At 36.2% G+C, this 20,297-nt stretch overlaps 1 protein-coding gene across 1 annotated transcript in view; it reads left to right on the top strand.

The window, feature by feature from the left end:
* Nucleotides 1–20,297, top strand: part of LOC127620548 (xenotropic and polytropic retrovirus receptor 1 homolog) — an 89,344-nt gene that overhangs the window by 37,068 nt on the left and 31,979 nt on the right. Inside the window, exon 3 of the mRNA XM_052093694.1 lies at nucleotides 19,490–19,591. Coding sequence (XP_051949654.1) covers nucleotides 19,490–19,591 — 102 coding nt within the window. The remainder of the gene's footprint in view (nucleotides 1–19,489; nucleotides 19,592–20,297) is intronic.

Below are 20,297 nucleotides of genomic sequence, written 5' to 3' on the forward strand. Positions count from 1 at the left end.
TGTGTGTGTGTGTGTGTGTGTGTGTGTGTGTGTGTGGTTGGCATTACAAGCAGAGCGATCAATAGCTGAGGTCATGACATTAGCATTATGCCATTGTTGTGGGGCAAGAACCAATCAGTGCTTTTATTCTCTAAGGTCACATCAAACATTGCTGAAATCATGAGGGCTTTTAAAGTTTCATCTGAATTAAAATAAATAAAAACTTTTGTGACTATTTTCTTTTTAAATGGTATTGGCTGTTTGTTGGTTGTTTTTCCATGAAGAGAGTAGGCTAGCCAGCCATTTGACCATAAGTCTGGTCCACTTTTTTAAAGCTTATTCTGGTCATGAACCACCAATTTGTGCTGTTTAGGGGCTAGTAAATCTGAAATAAACGATACCACAGCAATAGACCATAGTCCTCTTTATTCATTCTGATAGATTCTTGCATTGCCCTTTCCTGAAAGATTACCTACTGCTCCTCTGTGTGTTTACAGCTGATTGAATGATGGTTCTGGTAAAAATCCATGTGAGCGCTTGATGAACACCTGCAATATAGATAGCTGAAGGCTATGACATTTATAAATAGAATTTTCAAAAGGATGTTTGTGTATATGCAGTTTGTGTATTTTAAATGAGCAGCCAAGTGTGATTTTTCTCCATTCAATGCACAATTAAATAAAAATAAAAAATACAAATTGGAGCCCATGTCATTCCATGTCTATAACTTCATTTCTCTGTGCTTCTCTTTTATACTGTACATTAAGGGGGCCTGAGTTTGTCTCTGTTAATGTTTCTTGCCTGATGATCGGGGTTCTGAGGGTGACTTAGGTGACTTAGGGTGGGAGTTTCAGGTGGTCTTTGCTTCTCATCAAATTAAACATCAACCTGTGTATTTGTTTATGCGAAGTCTAGAATATCAAAACTTTCCACAATCAGCATAAAGTCTGGTCCATGTTGCAGCTAAGAACCCCTATAACGACAGAAATAGGCCGTCTGGACAACATGTAGCCTAAAATAACTAACTACAATTATTTTCAGAATAAATCGCGGAGTTGTGTGGAGCACAACAGTTCTGCTTATGATTACATCGTTTACTTGCTACTTAGTGTCTCAAATGAAAGTCTGAGTATCTTTCTAAAATGTTATCCTGATAACCTGGCAAATTTCTTTCTCAAAAGTGCTTATTGCATCATCCTGGTTACTTGGGTTGCCACCTTGGCCATGTAAAATTCCTGGACACCTGATCAATGACCGAAAATGATATTGCTGGCCATCATACAAGAAATTAAACCTATTTATGATTGTTTACTCTTTGTTTGATATGGAAATGACTGCATATAAATTATATAATTAAATCATACAATAACATCAATACACTCACACACATACACACACACACACACACACACACACACACACACACACAAGTTATTTATAAAGTTTAAAAAAATGTTTTTACATTAAGCCAAAGGAAATCAAATAAATGTACACAGTATAAATGTAAACATTGTAAACATTCAAAAAAAAATATTTTTAAGATTTACAGTACCCATTTCAAGATTTTGGAAAATTTTTCATTAACCTCTTAAGATCCTTGCCATTTTTGGGGATTTCCGCCTGGATTTGGCCTACCCAAATTAAAAAGCTTCCCATTCCCACATACTTTGGCCTAAATACACAGTTTTGGTGTCATTTTACAGGAAACCCTTTGAAGTTGCATAAAACACTGCTAAAAATTAAAAAAAAATTAAATATATGTTGTCTGAACAGTAATAACCCTCCTAAAAAAAGAGGCGCTTTTTGATTTTTTTTATATAAATTCATTTTTGAACTCAAGCCCTGTTTGCCATAGCAGCATGCAGACAGTTTTGGCTGTTTCCACTAGATGTCAGTAAATACCTGAAAAAGGAATTTTGTCTGTATCATGTTTTATTTAATATCTATTTAAATGTATCTGAAGGGAGGAATATTACCTTTTTTTGGTGTACTTTCCGCCTACCCAAATCTAAAGTCTCCCCATACCCATATACAGTGCTATAAATGCAAAATCCCAGTGTAATTTTACAGAAAACCCTTTGTCATTACATAAAACACTGTTGAAAGTGGTAAATATGCACTCAGGTGTCTGGTGAGATGCGTCTGTGTGTTTTGCACATGTAACCTACCTAGTGATCACTTCACAGTCAGGATGCAATATCACAGCCCCTGATTGGTCTATTTGATCTTGAGAGACATTGCCGGAAAGCGGAGGGTCTAAGCTTTACGGCAATATATGCTTTATCCGGATCGGATGTTTACATATTTTCCTGGATTGTTGAATATCATATAACATTACTTTGTGGTGTTTCTGCACTCGCGTGACATATCGAGGGATTACTTGGGCACACAACCACAGAAAACACTGAAAAACGGCTCATTTTGCAGAGAATAACCTAAGGTAAAGGATTATGTAGCATTTGTGGCTAACTGTGCTGTCTAGTGCGAGTAGCACGGCAAATATTCAACAATTTCACTTGTATGTTTACAAATGTTGATAGTATACCTCATGATTCATTCGAAGTGTATTAGATATGTGATTATACCTCAATAAAAAGACTTATTGGAACTTCTTACTGGCAATGAGAGCTTTCATTTGATACATGGTTTGTACATGTGCGTCATATTTGAGCGATATGAGACATATATGTATTCAAAAATGCACATAATTATGACACGACTTTTGATGGGTGGAACTATGTAATTTATTGTAAATAAGTTACTTAGTGTAAAACAAATGCCAAAGTGATGCATATCTCAAGAAAGTAGACATTCTAAGCTTTCAAATGGTACCAGATATGAGCTCATAACTCCTCCGCATACATTTAAAATTTGAAGTATATTATTACTGACGTAATTTTAAATCCTGGATCCGGGATCGTGGATTTTAATTGAATTGAGTAATATTTAACAAAATTAAGTTTAACAATTTTTTTTTATATTTTCACTTTGGAGAATTTAATTTGGTTGAAGATCACAAAATTCAATGAAATATTTTTTTTTAATTGAAATGCGTAAATCTTAATTTTTTTATTTATTTATTTGTTGATTTTGGCACGTTGGGCATTACAAACCTAAGAAATTACAATGAAAGGAAGGACTTTCCTTTTTTGAACATGCTGTCCAGAACATTATAACATTGTAGTAAGAAGACTAAAATTTAAACAATTGTTCACACAAAAGTGAAAAATCTCAATTTTAATCATCCCACAAAAATCAGCTCACTAAAGTGAATCAGACTTTCTTATGGTTCACATAAGATCTGAACACCCCAATTTCATGGGTGTCACTTTGTTTTAAAAAGTGGTGAAAGTTTGGGGCGTTAGGGGTGGTACAGACGAAACTAATAAACATTAATCAGGTTATGCACAGATCTTGTGAGGATTTATTAAGCTAGTGATGTTTTCAGTGTGTTGATGAATATATGATGAGATATAGTGAGGCCAGGCTTAACATTACTGTTTCATTCATCATGCAATGTACATGGTGAGGGCAGGGCTGATAAGGGGCGGGGCTGAGAAGAGGGGGTCGGGGATTCTTTCTAGAGGTTACTCCACCCATCATCACTCTGAGAGCTTTTACAGGGGTGCATAAATATTCAGATACACACACACAAATGTCCCACAGGTCCTCCTCATGCAGTTCACACCCTTCAAATTTGTCACATGACCAGGTCTCCATGGTAACAGTAGACAAGGGCCTTCTGGTAATTACCAGTGTGAAAAACATGACCAATTACTGGATAGGCCTAATACACTGAAAGAAACACATGCATGACAGGCTTTATCAACAGCTTCAGAGTTTAGAGTTTCGGAAGATCTCAACAATGGCTGAAACTGTGCTCAGATTTGCAAGTCTGTATTCAGAGAAAAAAAAATCAATATAAACTCATAAAAAAAAATGACCCGATTTTAGTTTTATCTTTCTAATCAAATTCTTCTAAGACCAAATTATCTACACTATGCTATCCACATTATTTTGCTGTTATTGCATTGCATTTTACTATCCCATATAATTGTATTGCTCTATACTCGCACTGTATATCAACAATAATGTCACATTTGTATGTGGTGCTTGCTAAGGATAATAAAACTTGTGACTTAAAATGAATGAGGAATCCAAGCCATGCGTTATGTAGGGACCCAAATATAATAGATTTCCGGAAGGTCTTTTGGCTTGGTCCAGTAAGCAACCACCCAGGACATGAAGCATCTGAGAAGATGATTAATGGAACTCTCCGTTATTTTATTTAAGTCTTCTGAGCTGTGAAAGAGCAACTGAACGCATTCTTGCATAAAAAAAGCCAGACATGGCACAACAAATATAATAGAATAGAGATGTCTCGAAAAACACATTTTTAAAAGTCGACTAAGGTCTATAAAAATGTGCCGATCCTGTGTGAGAAGCTGAAAAATCAGCAAGACGTGCTGCAGCGGTCAAACAAGTCTGTCTTGCACATGTTTACTTAAAAAAAACTATTGAAAAACTACACAGATGGACGCATTACACATTTGGTTCGAACAATCAATATCTATGTTAGCCTCGGTCACAATCAACTTTCATCTTTTTATTTTCATACAATGTAAGGTAATGGTGACTGAAGCTTTAATTTTGAAAACGTCCTTGCTTGTTTTCCACAGAAGACAGTAAGTCAAATGGGTTTGGGACCTCATGAGGGTGAAGTAAATTATAACAGAATTTTCATTTCTGGCTGAACTTTCACTTTAAATTCTGGACTCCAAACTTGGTTCTGTCCACTTAAAAATGACAAACAGTTGTGCTATCTCATTTGTATTGACCAGTCACTAGTATTTTCATACAAATTATGATGGTGATTTTGTCGAATCTTATTATCCGCTGCTGTGTAATGGTACTGTGGACGGTAATAGTTGGATATATTGATTACAGGATATACATAATCAATGGGCGGGTGGATGTCGTGAAGCAAAAAGGCGGGAGGCCTTCCAATCAAAGCTGCATTGATTAGTTTTCCTGCTGATCACTTGCAGCGTGCTCCTGTTGAATGTTATTGAAATTTATGCCATCTATGTATGTGTATAAATGCTCGATCTGCTTCATCGTCTATGGAAAATTGAAAAATGAAAAAACATTGAATGCACAAAAGAAACAAGAAGTAATCATACACACACATAGCCGCAATGCTGCAGCCCCAACTCCCACACACACATGCTAAAATGCATGGACACCCACAGCAAACACCTGCTCATTCGCATGCGTGCACACACACTCATGTGAAAGCAATTGGCTTGGCAGTTGAAAGGCCGTTCTCTAGGCGGTGGTTGCTAATGGCTACAAGGTAGCAGCAGCAGCCTTGTGATGGGTCGATAGCAGCCATGTCAGTCCCACAAACACAGTTGACAGAAAATTGCTGTTTGGGAGGCTATGTCATTATTTTATACAAGAAAAGGGGGAAAGAGAATGTTTTAAAGGAATAGTTCAGCCAAAAATGGAAATTCTGTAATTATTTACTCACCCTTGTGTTGTTCAAACCCATATGAGGTTCTTTCTTCCACAGAACATGTACAAAAGGAGACATTGTTTTTTTTTTTTTTAAATGTGCAGGTCATTCTTTTCAATGCAATTACAGTAAATTGTGAATGGAGCTTTAAAGCTTAAAAAAAATGCTAATGTACAAATTATCATAAAAGTAGTCCATACGACTTGTGCTATATATTCCATGTCTTCAGACCAAAATTTAAAGGGATAGCTCATCCTAAAATGATCATTCTCTCATTTTACACACATTTGCACATCTCAAACTCATATGACTTTATTTCTCCTGCAGAAGCTCGTTCACGCTGAACGGGCTTCTCTCTTAAGTCGTCTGCAGATGTCAAGATTTATTTTACATTATTCATTTTGGTCAGTTTCTGACTCAAAGCAATCGTATCGTTTCAGAAAACATGGATTAAACCACTTGAGTCGTATGGATTACCTTTATGCTGCCTTTTATGTCCTTTTTGAAGCTTGAAAGTTGTGGAACCCACTGACTTGCATTGTATGGAAAAAAACTTTCTCAATATATCCTTAAAAAAAATGTCATTTGTTTTCCACAGAAGAAAGAAAGTCATAAGAGTTTGAGAAATTTATTTGAGTAAATTATCTGTAAATTAATTCATTTTTGTGGAGACATGAAGGCTCAAACTGGAAAAAAAAAGTCAACCACATGTTCAACTTCTCTCTCTCTCACTCTCTCTCTCTCTCTCTCTCTCTCTCTCTCTCTCTCTCTCTCTCTCGCTCTCTTTCTCACACACACACACACACACACACACACACACACAGACACACACGCATGCACTCACACACGTGGTGTCTTCAGAAAGCAGCAGGGAGCAGCTGCTGTGTATCTTAAAGGGCCTGATGATGCAAATATGTGAGACATCTCATTAACTGCTGTTTGAATATGTCGTTCAAGTGCCCTATACATTTGAGACAGTTTACGACCCTCATCAGCAACAGATTATTGGAGCTGATCGTGTGTTCCTGATTTGACATGCCATCACAGAGGTTACATGTAACAATTTTACAAAGTACTTTACATCAATCTAATGTTGTACATAAAATAAGGTCCCAGGTAATTCTTAATTAAATATACTGAATGTACAGGTCATAACATAAATGTTTTTCAGAGGCGTACGAGTTGGTGGATCGACTGAAATGTTCTAAACCCAATTATTGAGTCGTCTTTATTTCCTGTAAGAAAAGCTTCCGCACATCTCTTTTTCCTCCTCAGCATCAGTAATAGAGATCTATGCCCACTTGTGTGCATTTAATGGGCCTGAAGGAGTAATGGAATGTATCCATGAACAGGTTACTGTTTTTGTGAAGATACTTAAAGGCCGAGGTGATTATAAGCCATGTCATGTAGGCTTAAGGAGGAGAGAGAGTTCATGGAGATTCAGGATTTCTATTGTAGCAGTAATGTGTCACATGATTTAAACCACCCATTCAGGCTAGTTTTTTTACTTCTCTTTGTGCCTAAAGCAATAAAACTTTAATTCATTACTGTAATCACTCAACAATCTTATTAAGTTAATAGCAATGCCCTACTGGTGGTTGTAAAATGTAAGATGAAGATCAAATGTTGGTACCCTGTAGTTGGCACATAAACTCTTAACAGTGTGATTAGAATTGGATGGAATACCAGGGATGAAAGAGTCTTATAGTATCTATGGACTAAGCATTACATGCATCACTTATGCTATGAGGTAAATAAGTCACTGACAATAAGGTTGTCCGAGGTGATAAAAATTAGAATTAAAAAATAACTCTGCTAAGTTAATACAAATGTTGTCTTTGTGTCCATGTTGGTTTCATAATTTTTCTGAAAATCATTTAAAGCATTTTCTAAAAAAATTTATTTAATTTCCTTGAAAATGTCATGTGGCAACCAAGTAAAAGGTATAAAAAATACTGTCCTTGCACCTTGAATATGTGAGAGTGTACATAGCTTAATCATTAAATCATAAAACTTCAAGCACACCATTTTGAAGGTTTTAAGGGGTTCTTTCAGTTTTATGTTTTTCTCTTCTTTTTGGCAAACTACAAATTGGTTACACCACCTGACTGACTTGAATTGGTGGACAAAGGTCTTATAAATATGAATAGCATTTTACAAAAACAAAATAATTTCACTGTTTTTTATTTTGTTTATGTTTTTATCAAATAGAAATAAAAGATTATTCTGCACTATTCATGCCATAATTACTTCATTATTCATTATTGTAAAACAAATTATAATAATATGCATTATTAGCCTACATGTAAATTGCATAAATATGCCACACATTTCCTCAATCAATCCATAAATATGCCAGACATTTCCATCAACCCAATCCCATGGCATTTAAAACAACTAAGATAAACAAGGAAGACAAATATTCAGGGAATTTTTTATCAGTAACCTTTACAACTACTGTACCTATGAGTCAGAGAGCAGAGAGAGAGAGAGAGAGAGAGAGAGAGAGAGAGAGAGAGAGAGAGAGCCTTCCATTCCCACATCAGGCAAAAGAGAGACTATTTTAAGATGGAACTGACTGAGCCTCTGAATACACATTTTCTTGAGTTTTGAGGGATTATGTTGAGATAAGGAGATGATCTTTTTAGAGCTGTTTTTATAGTTACACAGTGGCCCCACGTATATGCCACTGCCACACTTAAAAATGGATGAATTATATTGCATTAGATCAGAAATATCAATCAAAGTGGCATCTGCAAACAAATTTAGTGGATGTATAAATTCAGTTCCCCTCAAGTTCACACAGGTGTCCTAGCAGAATAACCACAGGTGTAGCTCATCACATTAACTATGGGCATGTTCCTTTAACATTTGACAACCAGAAAGTACAAATACTTTTGTTTTATCGTTTAAAAAACATCAAAATTCTGTTTGTGAAATGTTTTGCTTGAAACGTTTCTTGAAATAAATGTCACTCTCTTTGATGTTCTCTGATGCAATGACATTTTCCATTTTAAAAAGTGACTTGAGTGTCCAAATACTTTTTGGGGCCGCTGTATTATTCAAGTGAAAAAGTATTTTCAGTGGACGGTAAGAAAATGTTTAATGGGAACTTAAATGATGTATAACAAATCTCTGCACTTCATCTGTCTAGTCTCATCAACTCAGCAAAAGATGTTTTGTTTTCTGTAGTCCATTTCTTTCATTTAAGTTCTGTTTAAAACCCTAAACTTTCTTTGTAATTTGCTCTCAGATTCCATGTTAGTTTGACCTTCTCATTAAATCTATTCAGTCAATGAGAATAGTTCCTCTAGCCTAAAATTGGATACACTTCCAAAAACAGTCCAAAGGACAATATTAAGACTGGCCAAGATCGCATAGTCTTTCCCGATTAACTCTAATGCAATGTTTCTACCCCAGGACACAATTACAGAGGAATATCCTATCTTGCTCTATAACAGAGTGTACACGTTAGAGTAGATTAAATGGCCCAAATTATGTTTGCTTGTTTGCAGTCGTTTATTGTCAAATCACATTATTGGTGAGTGGAAAGACTTTGCATTTATCTGTCAATATGAAGACTTGGATTAGATCTTCTCATCTGTATTGTTGAGAACAAAGTTTAGGCTATAACAGATCTGCAGTTTTAGGCTTAATATTAATATTAAGGTTTTCTGTAATGCAGATATTATAATAATATTATGATAATATTTAGGTCAAACCGGGGTCATGAGTGCCTTTTTACTGTAACCTTTCTTTCATGCTTTTAGATTCAAATGGAATGGTCCATTATAAAAAGTTTAATAGTGTTTTCGTTTAAAGAAATAGTCAAGGAGTTTGTTGGAATGCTATGCTATTGGAACACAATTTCAGAACCATGGACAGCTCACATAATTGATTGGAGCCACTGTTAAACAAGGCCAGACAAATACTGTAAAATGTTCCATTTTAAACCCTCTCCAAATTCTGAAATATATTTTCAATGTAATGATTGATTAAAGTAATGCTCTGGTTTCAATATAAGAGAAGCTCCACCTGACAGTGTCTGCGCTGTTGATTACCACTGAAAATACAATGTGTTAAAAACAAAAAGAAATTGAAGAGTAGTGTACTTCAAATGGAATAATTTAAAATACACTTAAACATTTTTAAACTATAGCCATAAAAACATACATTATGCAAAATAACATGAGACTAGTCTGATCAAATCTCTTACTAAGCTTGTCTGTGCAAAGTTACACATATGTCCATATTCTCTTATGACCATGGAAAGTTGGTAAACTCAGTGATTTTTTGCACAATATGTAAAAGAATATAAGAAAAGTAATCTTTACATAGAAAAACAGAAATATCCAAACACAGGAATTGCATAGATAACACATTAGAAGTTTATCCGGTAAGAAAAGTAGACCACTTTTAAAGGAATGTTCTGGGATCAGCATTTGTAGCATAGTGTTGATTACCACAGACAGTACCGCCGCTCCCTATAAGCAGACTACGCAGACAATAATTTTGTCTCATCCCAGGATTATAAAAAAAAAAAAAACATAAAAGGTAAATAAGGCCAGTTTGTAAAAAATTTGTATCCACAATAAAACCACTTTCACATGTATAATGTGTGCATCTTGTGGCTATACTTTTGAATTTCAATCTTAATGGACTGGCCCCATTCACTTCTATTGTAAGTGCCTTAATGTAAGTGTGATTTTTGCTCTTTTTTTAAACGATTGAAATAAATTTTATGTGGTATTCAAAATTAAGTCACAAAAACTGTCAATTAAGTTTAACTTGAATTGAGCCTGGAACATTACTTTAAAAATATAATTTACATGAAATTGAACTGCATTGAACTTTATAGAGTATTGAATGGAAGAATTAGTATACATGCTTTAATAAAACTACAAGCTGCACATCTGTGATATTGAAAACACCATTTTTGTTTGTTTTTACAAAATGAGGAACGAGTCAAAATTACTGTCCCAGGTAATCAATAGCATGTCACAGATGCTGTCAATAGGGCTTATTTATATTCCTTTAATTTGGCAAATTTAAGAAAATTGGCTAATACGGTTTATTATATAAAATGCTTAAGTTTAATTACTATGCCTTTAAAACTCACCTTGGTCTGAATCCTTCTAGAACTGTCTCGTCAGATTGAGTCAGGCATAGCTGAAAATTCATGGAGTCATTTTTGTGGACCAAATCTGCAGCAGCGTCATATCTCTGACCGGCTCAGATTACATAGCCCACCATACAACTCACATCCCATCTGTGTCATCCACCACACTTCCTAATGGATTCACCCAGTCTTCATGCTGACGGGAATCCCTCCCCCACCCCCTACTCTCATATCCACAACATAACACCCACTGAAACCAAGATTTATCTATGTGCTGAATGGCATTCATATGAATGAGTCTAGACTGAGACCTCTAAAGAGCTTCTCCCTCTTGCTTATTTTGCAAGTGTTTTAAACATGTTATTTACACAGATGCTGTCCTGGGTGTGCCAGATTCATAAATGTGCATTGCTAATAACCTCCCAGCTCTAGACGCTCTCTGATTGGTCAGCCTAATTGTGGCTTGAGGGAAAGGGCTGTTACAAGCACTCTCTTTTATCTAAGAGTGTCTGGTTGAACTTAGCGAGGGGGCTGGGGAGTGTTCGGGTGGTTGCAAGAGGCTTTTATCTGTTGCATTTCATGCTCACTTTGTGTCACAGGTTCCAGCTCATGGCTGTCCTACTGAAATCCAACCCACTCACTTCAGCTTTGTAATAGAGCATGCCAGTGAGAGCAAATAATCACCCCCTTTAATTTACTCAGGATGATGGGCCCTCATAAAAACTCTAACAACAAAAGCATTCCCTTGCCTCTTTATTGGCACCAGGCGTACAGTTTAATTCAACGGCAATGATTGAGATCCATATGTAGAGGGTAGATAAGGAAACGTGGGGGCTCTCACTGCTGTTCAATCACGCTGTAACAATGCTAACAGCAAGACACAGGCGATAAACAGCACTGAGACACCATTACATCGGTTAAATGGATTGTAAAATGAGGAGCTGTCTGTCTAAGAATTTCTGTGTTCACATACACCTCGGGCACACTTGGTGGCACACCAGTAGCCTTTCATGAGAGATGATACTGTTCACCCTGGACAATACATGCAATGATTGTTCTTTCTCTTTCTCCATGGAAGGATATGTTACAATAAGGATTTTTCTTTTGGAGTTTTACTTGCCCTGCCAGCATTTTCAAAGGACATACCACAAAATATATTTTTTAGCAATATAATTATAATCAAACATATAAATATAATTTAACCTAATAATAATTATTTGTGTCAAAACAAAGTATAATTAAATGTGTTAATTAACAGTGTTCTTCTTAAACTAATAGTTCACCCAATAATGAAAATTAGCTGATAATTTACTCACCCTCAGGCCATCCAAGCTCTACAGTATATGACCTTCTTTATTCATCAGAACAGGATTTAAGATTTTTAGGAAAGTATCCCATGTTTTTAGCTTCATCCATTGCAAGTGAATTGACACCAATTTCTGACGGTCCAAAAAGCACACTTTGGATTACTTTGTGGATTCAATGTAATCCACACAACTTTTTTCCTCAGTTTACCACAGAGGAACATACTTCACCCGAGAGTTAGGTCAATTCAAACATCTACAGAGTGCTGGCGGAAGCACCGGTTTAAAGTAAAAAAATGTAATTAGCAATTTGTTTTTCACCCAAATGTATCGATTAACTTCAGAAGACATTACTTAATCAACTGGAGTCATGTGGATTAATTTGATGCTGCCTAAATAGGCTTTTTTGACTCTCAAAAATTGGTGTCCATTCACTTGCATTGGATGAAGCTAAAAACCTGGGATATTTTCCTAGAAATCTTCAATCCTGTTCTGACGAAGACAGAAGGTCATATCTTGTCACATCTTGGATGGCCTGAGGGTGAGTAAAGTATCAGTATATTTGGGTGAACTATTCCTTTAATGTTCTAAATGCTGTAAATTCACTACCAAAATATAATGTTAGGTCTTCATTTTGCAGTAATGTCAGGAAATTATACAGCTATATTGGAACTTAATTGACAGATATAACTTCATACACTAACATTTGATTAAAAAGTTATTTTCTTCACGATAAGATACACACCTTGTATACACACCATCCAGTATATTATGATTCAATACATCGTGAGTCATATCATGTTATAATATAGCTGCAGCAAATGCTTACGAGGGACGAGTGTCCCTGCACCAGTGTGTGCATTTGCAGGTTTCAGTTTCAATGTCCTCCCCTTGATTGGTTCACCTTATGCGACTCATAGAAGCGGCGAGGGCTGGACTGGTAATCTGGCATACCGGGCATTTTCCCGGTGGGCCGACGAACTTTGGGGCCGATCATGGGCGGACTGGCCATCGGGAGAACCGAGCGGGCCGGTGGGTCAGCCGCAAAACGTGGCGAATGGGCAGCGTTAAGCTAAAATGAGCCGCAGTGTTATGCTAACAGACCACAAAACGGAGCCGCGATATGCAGAAAAAGCATTTTTGTCATTTTTGAAACATTTGGGTTGTGAAAGAGCATTCTTACAATTTTTCCTAACCCAAACCCCAAACCTAAACATAAAGTATAACCCCTTACCCAAACCCTTTATCTAAACCATGATTTTAATTGTCTGATTTTTGGTGTATTGTATCGATCTGAAATTGTATTTGTTAATTTGTTGGTCTCTATGGGAATAAACTCGTACAAGCATATATTTTTTTGTTGAGCCTTGCTCACTTTTTCTCTGCCATAGAATGCTCAGTTGTATATGTTCTTGCCAATCTGGCACGGTCCTATCCTTTCAGGGTAAAAATTTGTGGGGAATAAAAAAAAAAAACATTTGACTTCATATTTTTATTCTGAGAAGCTAGACAGATGGATCCTCTTCCTGCAGGGCTTTTTTCATTTTCTTTTTTTTTTAGTAAAACAATACACAGTCTGATCCCTTGATCTATGGGCTCAGTCAGTTCTGGTAAATCTAGGTACTCAGAGGGAAAATGTTGTATGTGAGCATGAGAAGGTATGTTAAAGAGAGAGAGAGCAGTGTTAGTTGCAGCTCAAGGATCGGAGTACAAGATTTATGTCTGGGATATGTCTGGAAAAGACATATCCAGATATTTGCTTTTTAATTTAGAGCAAAGGCAGTCAATGGGTTTTTATGTCAGGAAGGTTGAGAAGAAAACAACATAAATGCTATAAAAGTACTATACATCCTAGTCTTTTCTACAGTAAGCTGTCCATTGACCTGAATCTCTGAATTTCACTGTGAAACTGGAGACCACTTCCATTAACAAAACTCAATTACAGTAAAGGCAGAGGATATACTGTACCTGCATGTTTTCCTGGCAATTTCGTCTCTTCGTCACTTTTCTTTCTCTTTCATTCTGTGTTCCTGTAGGTTAACTGATAGAGCATGGTGCAATGCCAAGGTCATGGGTTCAATTCCCAAGGAACACATACTGAGTATACCTTGAATGCACTGTAAGGCATGCAAGTCATGTCTCTTCCATCTTTATACATTAAACAAACATTATAATTCCTCAATCATAAATTGAGGTCCTCTTATCTTGTGGTTGTCAAAAAAATAGAAGTCTTTTCTCACTTTGGTTTTGTAGGTGTTTTTGTTTGTTTGATCATTAAAAATTGAATTAAGACCAGGGTTTGTTTTTCCCTCTCAATGTTTCTTGACAGAACAAAGACTTAACAACATCCCAGACTTCATGTATTCATAGAAGGCTTATAAACACTAGGGTCCCTAGAACACTAGTGATAAGCGCAGCACTATGCCATTAGTCACAAGTGCAACGTCAACGGGCATGGCCGTGAAGTTTTGGTATTTTCGCATTTTAATTAGGATTTTCTTCTCCGTCTGCATCTTATTATATTGTCCATTCCCTGAAGCACCAGTAATATAAACAAAGACATCACATTCAGTTGGTAGTGTAAATGGACTGTATGCAATTAATTAGAAGAATAGAATATGGACTTATATTATTTTTTGCATTTACTGCATCTTTGTAAAATGGGACATACTCTTTTGTACGCATAGAAAATGTGGTTCAGGATATGGATGTAAGCTCTGTTAAATTCTAGAGAATGTAAGTATTATAAATCATTTTCATCCACTGACACATAAATTATGGCTAGTATTACAAGCGAATGTATCGGCACGCACCTCACTTCTACCGGTCGATTTTGAAAAATGTAATTCATTTATTGAAAAAAGTGTCAAAAATATTTCTAAATTCAAATGACACTTTAAATGAATAACATAGTCAAAAAAATCATATCAAATCCAAACATTTTACTCTCTCAACTTCTTCCACCGGCCCCTTTTGCAGACTTAAAAATCACTACAAGATAACAGGTGGAAAAATAACAATACAAATTAGATCATAAATACAATTGTACATTTTAAACATAATAATAATAATTGAAAAATTAACCATGATCTATTTATAGTTTAACACTAATCTTATAAATCTATGTTTCATAAAATGGCTTTTGTCAGAGACATCATTTGATGTTCCACTATATTTTCTGTGTTTATTGAGGTTTCACAAACTTTACTACCACCTGCTGCTGGAATTTCCAAACTGCAAAAACACTCCCACCCACGCCCACTTGCACTTTGCGTGGGCAAGAAAATTTCACTTAGAATTAGCGCTCTCATGAAAATTGGATAAGACTAGCACACGGTCATAGCGTGTAGTGCTTTGCATGCTTTAGAAAATAGAGCCCTAGATCTGCTGTTCAGAATGTAGACTAATAGATAGACCACACACACACACACACTCACACTGCAACAGTAGTTATATACAGGATCTGCAAAATGCCAGTAGCTTGGTTCAATACTTGGGCAGCTCATTCCCTGTTCCTTTGTTTTCAGGTCACAACAGAGTCATAATGTCACCCTAAGGCTAACAAGAGTTGTGACCAGCAGGAAGGCATTACTAACAGAGGGTGTCCTTTGTAACTGTGACAGCCCCACTAACACAGGGCTTTGCGACTAAAATGGTTGCAAATTTGACCAAAAAATTATTGATTGCGACAATAATATTAAATCTAGTCACACTGGCGACAGTGGGGTTGTGTGCGTTCATATGCGGTTTCATCAGATATCATCTTGTGAGTTATTTAATAAATTTTTAGAACATGCACAACCAGTCTCACGCCGATTTTTCACCCATTCTGTTTCTGATGAGCTCGTTGTTCTGCACGCAACAACAAACCTAGTGCAAGAGAGTTGTGAACAAAAGATTATTTTGGACCGATTCTTTTTCTTGAATCACCCGAAAAGAACTGAGGGTCAGACATTTCAAAGTCCCATGTGTTTTTCGGGCTTCTTTATAATTCAAAGTCCTGTATTGTGTACCACTTATTTTCTTCAGTTATTTATTGATTGGGATTGGAGAAGCACAATAAACTGCATCTGGGATTTCATTCAATTTGCACTCTTTTAGACTCTTTTAGTAAAGAAAGGCAATATTTTAAAACAATTACAATTATATATATTTATAAAATCAAGCTTTTGACACTTAGGAGAATTGAGGGACTTGTAGACATCTATTCCACAAGGTGCAAACATTCATTGATACTCAAGAAGACAATACGGTAATATTTTGCTATTTTAACTAGACAAAATTATGTGGTTAGTTGTATTTATTTATTTGTTAATTTTGCATTGTTTTTAATCTGCTGTCCAAGACCTCATCAGAACAGACCTGTGGCCCATATTTGGATTTAGATGCACCAGTTCTTAAATTAACTATTGCTTTCAGAGAACAGGTGCCCATGAGTGTTTTCCTCTTCCCTTTCACTCTCCTGTCTATTTCCTCTGTGTTCCTCGATACATCACACAGAGAGAGACACAGCAGAAAGGGTCAGAGGTCACTTTGGGTCCTCAATTCTTTTTGTTGTCAGTGTTTGTAAATTGCACAAAAGGAATCTTGTCTGCTAATAAAAGGAGCCTTTGAACAAATATGGACATATTTAATATTCAGAATAATAAATGCATCTGGCTTCATTTGTTAATGTGCAGTCTATGTTGAGATGCAAGCAAAACGTTCATATTTTTAATAACTTCAAGTAGTTTGAGTTACTAAAAGAACAGAAAGCTGAGTAAATTATCCTGTGGTTACAGCTAAAACAGGGATAAGCAAACCATATCCCTGGATAATGATTAAATCCACTGCAGTGTAGCCACAGACCCCAGAGACCAACATATTTTTCCAATATGAAAATGAAGCAGTCTGAATTTTCCAGGTTATAATAGTTGATGCATAGTCTATACAGTCAGGTCCATAAATATTGGGACATTGACAAAATTATAATCTTTTTGGCTCTATACACCACCACAATGGATTTGAAATGAAACGAACAAGATGTGCTTTAACTGCAGACTTTCAGCTTTAATTTGAGGGTATTTACATCCAAATCAGGTGCACGGTGTAGGAATCACAACAGTTTGTATATGTGCCTCCCACTTTTTAAGGGACCAAAAGTAATGGGACAGAGTAACAATCATAAATCAAACTTTCACTTTTTAATACTTGGTTGCAAATCCTTTGCAGTCAATTACAGCCTGAAGTCTGGAACACATAGACATCGCCAGACGCTGGGTTTCATCTCTGTTGATGCTCTGCCAGGCCTCTACTGCAACTGTTCCTGCTTGTTCTTTGGGCATTTTCCCTTCAGTTTTGTCTTCAGCAAGTGAAATGCATGCTCAATCAGATTCAGGTCAGATGATTGACTTGGCCATTGCATAACATTCCACTTCTTTCCCTTAAAAAACTCTTTGGTTGCTTTCGCAGTATGCTTCGGGTCATTGTCCATCTGTACTGTGAAGCGCCGTCCAATGAGTTCTGAAGCATTTGGCTGAATATGAGCAGATAATATTGCCGAAACACTTCAGAATTCATCCTGCTGCTTTTGTCAGCAGTCACATCATCAATAAATACAAGAGAACCAGTTCCATTGGCAGCCATACATGCCCACGCCATGACACTACCACCACCATGCTTCACTGATGAGGTGGTATGCTTTGGATCATGAGCAGTTCCTTTCCTTCTCCATACTCTTCTCTTCCCATAACTCTGGTACAAGTTGATCTTTGTCTCATCTGTCCATAGGATGTTGTTCCAGAACTGTGAAGGCTTTTTTAGATGTTGTTTGGCAAACTCTAATCTGGCCTTCCTGTTTTTGAGGCTCACCAATGGTTTACATCTTGTGGTGAACCCTCTGTATTCACTCTGGTGAAGTCTTCTCTTGATTGTTGACTTTGACACACATACACCTACCTCCTGGAGAGTGTTCTTGATCTGGACAACTGTTGTGAAGGGTGTTTTCTTCACCAGGGAAAGAATTCTTCGGTCATCCACCACAGTTGTTTTCCGTGGTCTTCCGGGTCTTTTGGTGTTGCTAAGGTCACCGGTGCGTTCTTTCTTTTTAAGAATGTTCCAAACAGTTGATTTGGCTACAGCTAATGTTTTTGCTATCTCTCTGATGGGTTTGTTTTGATTTTTCAGCCTAATGATGGCTTGCTTCACTGATAGTGACAGCTCTTTGGATCTCATATTGAGAGTTGACAGTAACAGATTCCAAATGCTAATAGCACACTTGAAATGAACTCTGGACCTTTTATCTGCTCCTTGTAAATGGGATAATGAGGGAATAACACACACCTGGCCATGGAACAGCTGAGCAGCCAATTGTCCCATCACTTTTGGTCCCTTAAAAAGTGGGAGGCACATATACAAACTGTTGTAATTCCTACACCGTTCACCTGATTTGGATGTAAATACCCTCAAATTAAAGCTGAGTCTGCAGTTAAAGCACATCTTGTTCGTTTCATTTCAAATCCATTGTGGTGGTGTATACAGCCAAAAAGATTAGAATTGTGTCGATGTCCCAATATTTATGGACCTGACTGTATAACATATTACAGGTTCAATACAAGTTAAGCTCAATTGACATCATTTGTGGCATAATATTAATTACCACAAAAATGTATTTTGACTTGTCCCTCATTTTCATTAAAAAAGCAAAAATCTGGTTTCCAGTGAGGCACTTTACAATGGAAGTAAATTTGGCCAATCTATAATGTTAAAATACTTAATGTTAAGTATAGCCACAAGACATAAACCATATGCATGTAAACTTGCACACTATCCTTTTCTTTGTAAAGTTATAGCAAATTTAACCCTAAAACCACAAAATTACTGTAAAAAACAATTTTGAATTCAACAAATTTACAGCTCGAATAATACATTAGTTTTAACAGAAGACAAATTATAAATGTTATAAAATTATAAGCTTCATATTCTGCATTTAAACCACAGAAAAATTGGCTCCATTTATTTCCATTGCAAATGCCTTACGGTTTTGCTTTTTTTAAAGAAAGCAAGGTTCGAATCAAAATAACTTTTTGTGGTAATCAACATTATTCCATAAATGCTGTCGATTGAGCTTAAAGTGCAACTCTGTATATTCCTTTAAGTGTGTGTGATCAGCTGTAACATCTTCTAATAGAGGCTAAAAGCTTTTACCTGACTCTCTCGCTTAAAGAGAGTAGCAGCTTTGAAAGCCAAAAGCCTCAGCCATCCCCCACTTAATAAAGACAACAGAACTGAACAGGCATTAAGGTTGACAGCTGCACTGTAAAGCATTTTTGAACACTGAACATCCATCATACTATTAGAGTTTATTCCACACAAGCACATTATTTATGCATTTAAATATAAATACACATGTGTCATCTCAAAGCACAAGTTTTATGGCTCACTCTGCTCTTGAAGACTATGAAAAGGTTGAGGCTGTTAATGTTTTTGTGGGTTTTAAGACATCACTCTCCAGTACTGAAGTGTATTAGTGGCCACTACTGAATGTAAACATGATCACAGATTGACCTATTTGTCTCTTTTCTCTTGCAGTCACAGATGAAGACACTGTCAAACGGTACTATGCCAAGTTTGAGGAGAAGTTCTTTCAGACCTGCGAAAAGGAGCTCTCCAAAATCAACACATTCTATTCAGGTATTGTTTTCCCTACATTCCATGAAAATATATGAAATTATCCTTCAAATTAAAAGAATAGTTTGTTCAAACATTGAAATTCTATCATTATTTACTCATATAATAATACTCAGTAATTTAATTAATATTATACATTTTCTTTCTTCAGTAGAACACAAAAGGTGAATTTTTAAAAAGTCTTCAAAAAGTTAAATATGACTCATGCACTATATTCCATGATTTTTGAAACAATACAATCACTTTATGTGATAAACCGAATTACATTTAAAGGGAAAGTTCACCCAAAAGTGAAAATGTTCTCATCATTTACCCAACCTCATGCCATCACAGATGTGACTTTCTTTCTTCTGCAGAACACAAAAGACAATTTTTTGAAAAATATCTCAGCTCGCTATGTCCATTCAATTCAAGTGAACGGTGATCAAAAAATGTAAGCTCCAAAAAGCACATAAAGGCAGCATAAAAGTAATCCATATGACTCCAGTGGTTTAGTCTATGTCTTCTGAAGCTTTCCGAGCGGTTTTGGTTATCCTTTTTTTCCAAGTTTGATAGATTGGAGTCACTATTCGCTTTCATTATGGCAAATAAAGACTGTGAGGACATTATAAAATTTAGCTTTTGTGTTCCATAAAAGAAAGAGAATCATACGGGTTTGGAGCGACATTAGGGTGTGTAAATAATAACTTTTGGCTATGATCGCTACGTT

This window comes from Xyrauchen texanus, chromosome 27 (genome assembly GCF_025860055.1).
Source record: "Xyrauchen texanus isolate HMW12.3.18 chromosome 27, RBS_HiC_50CHRs, whole genome shotgun sequence".
Lineage (NCBI taxonomy): Eukaryota > Metazoa > Chordata > Actinopteri > Cypriniformes > Catostomidae > Xyrauchen > Xyrauchen texanus.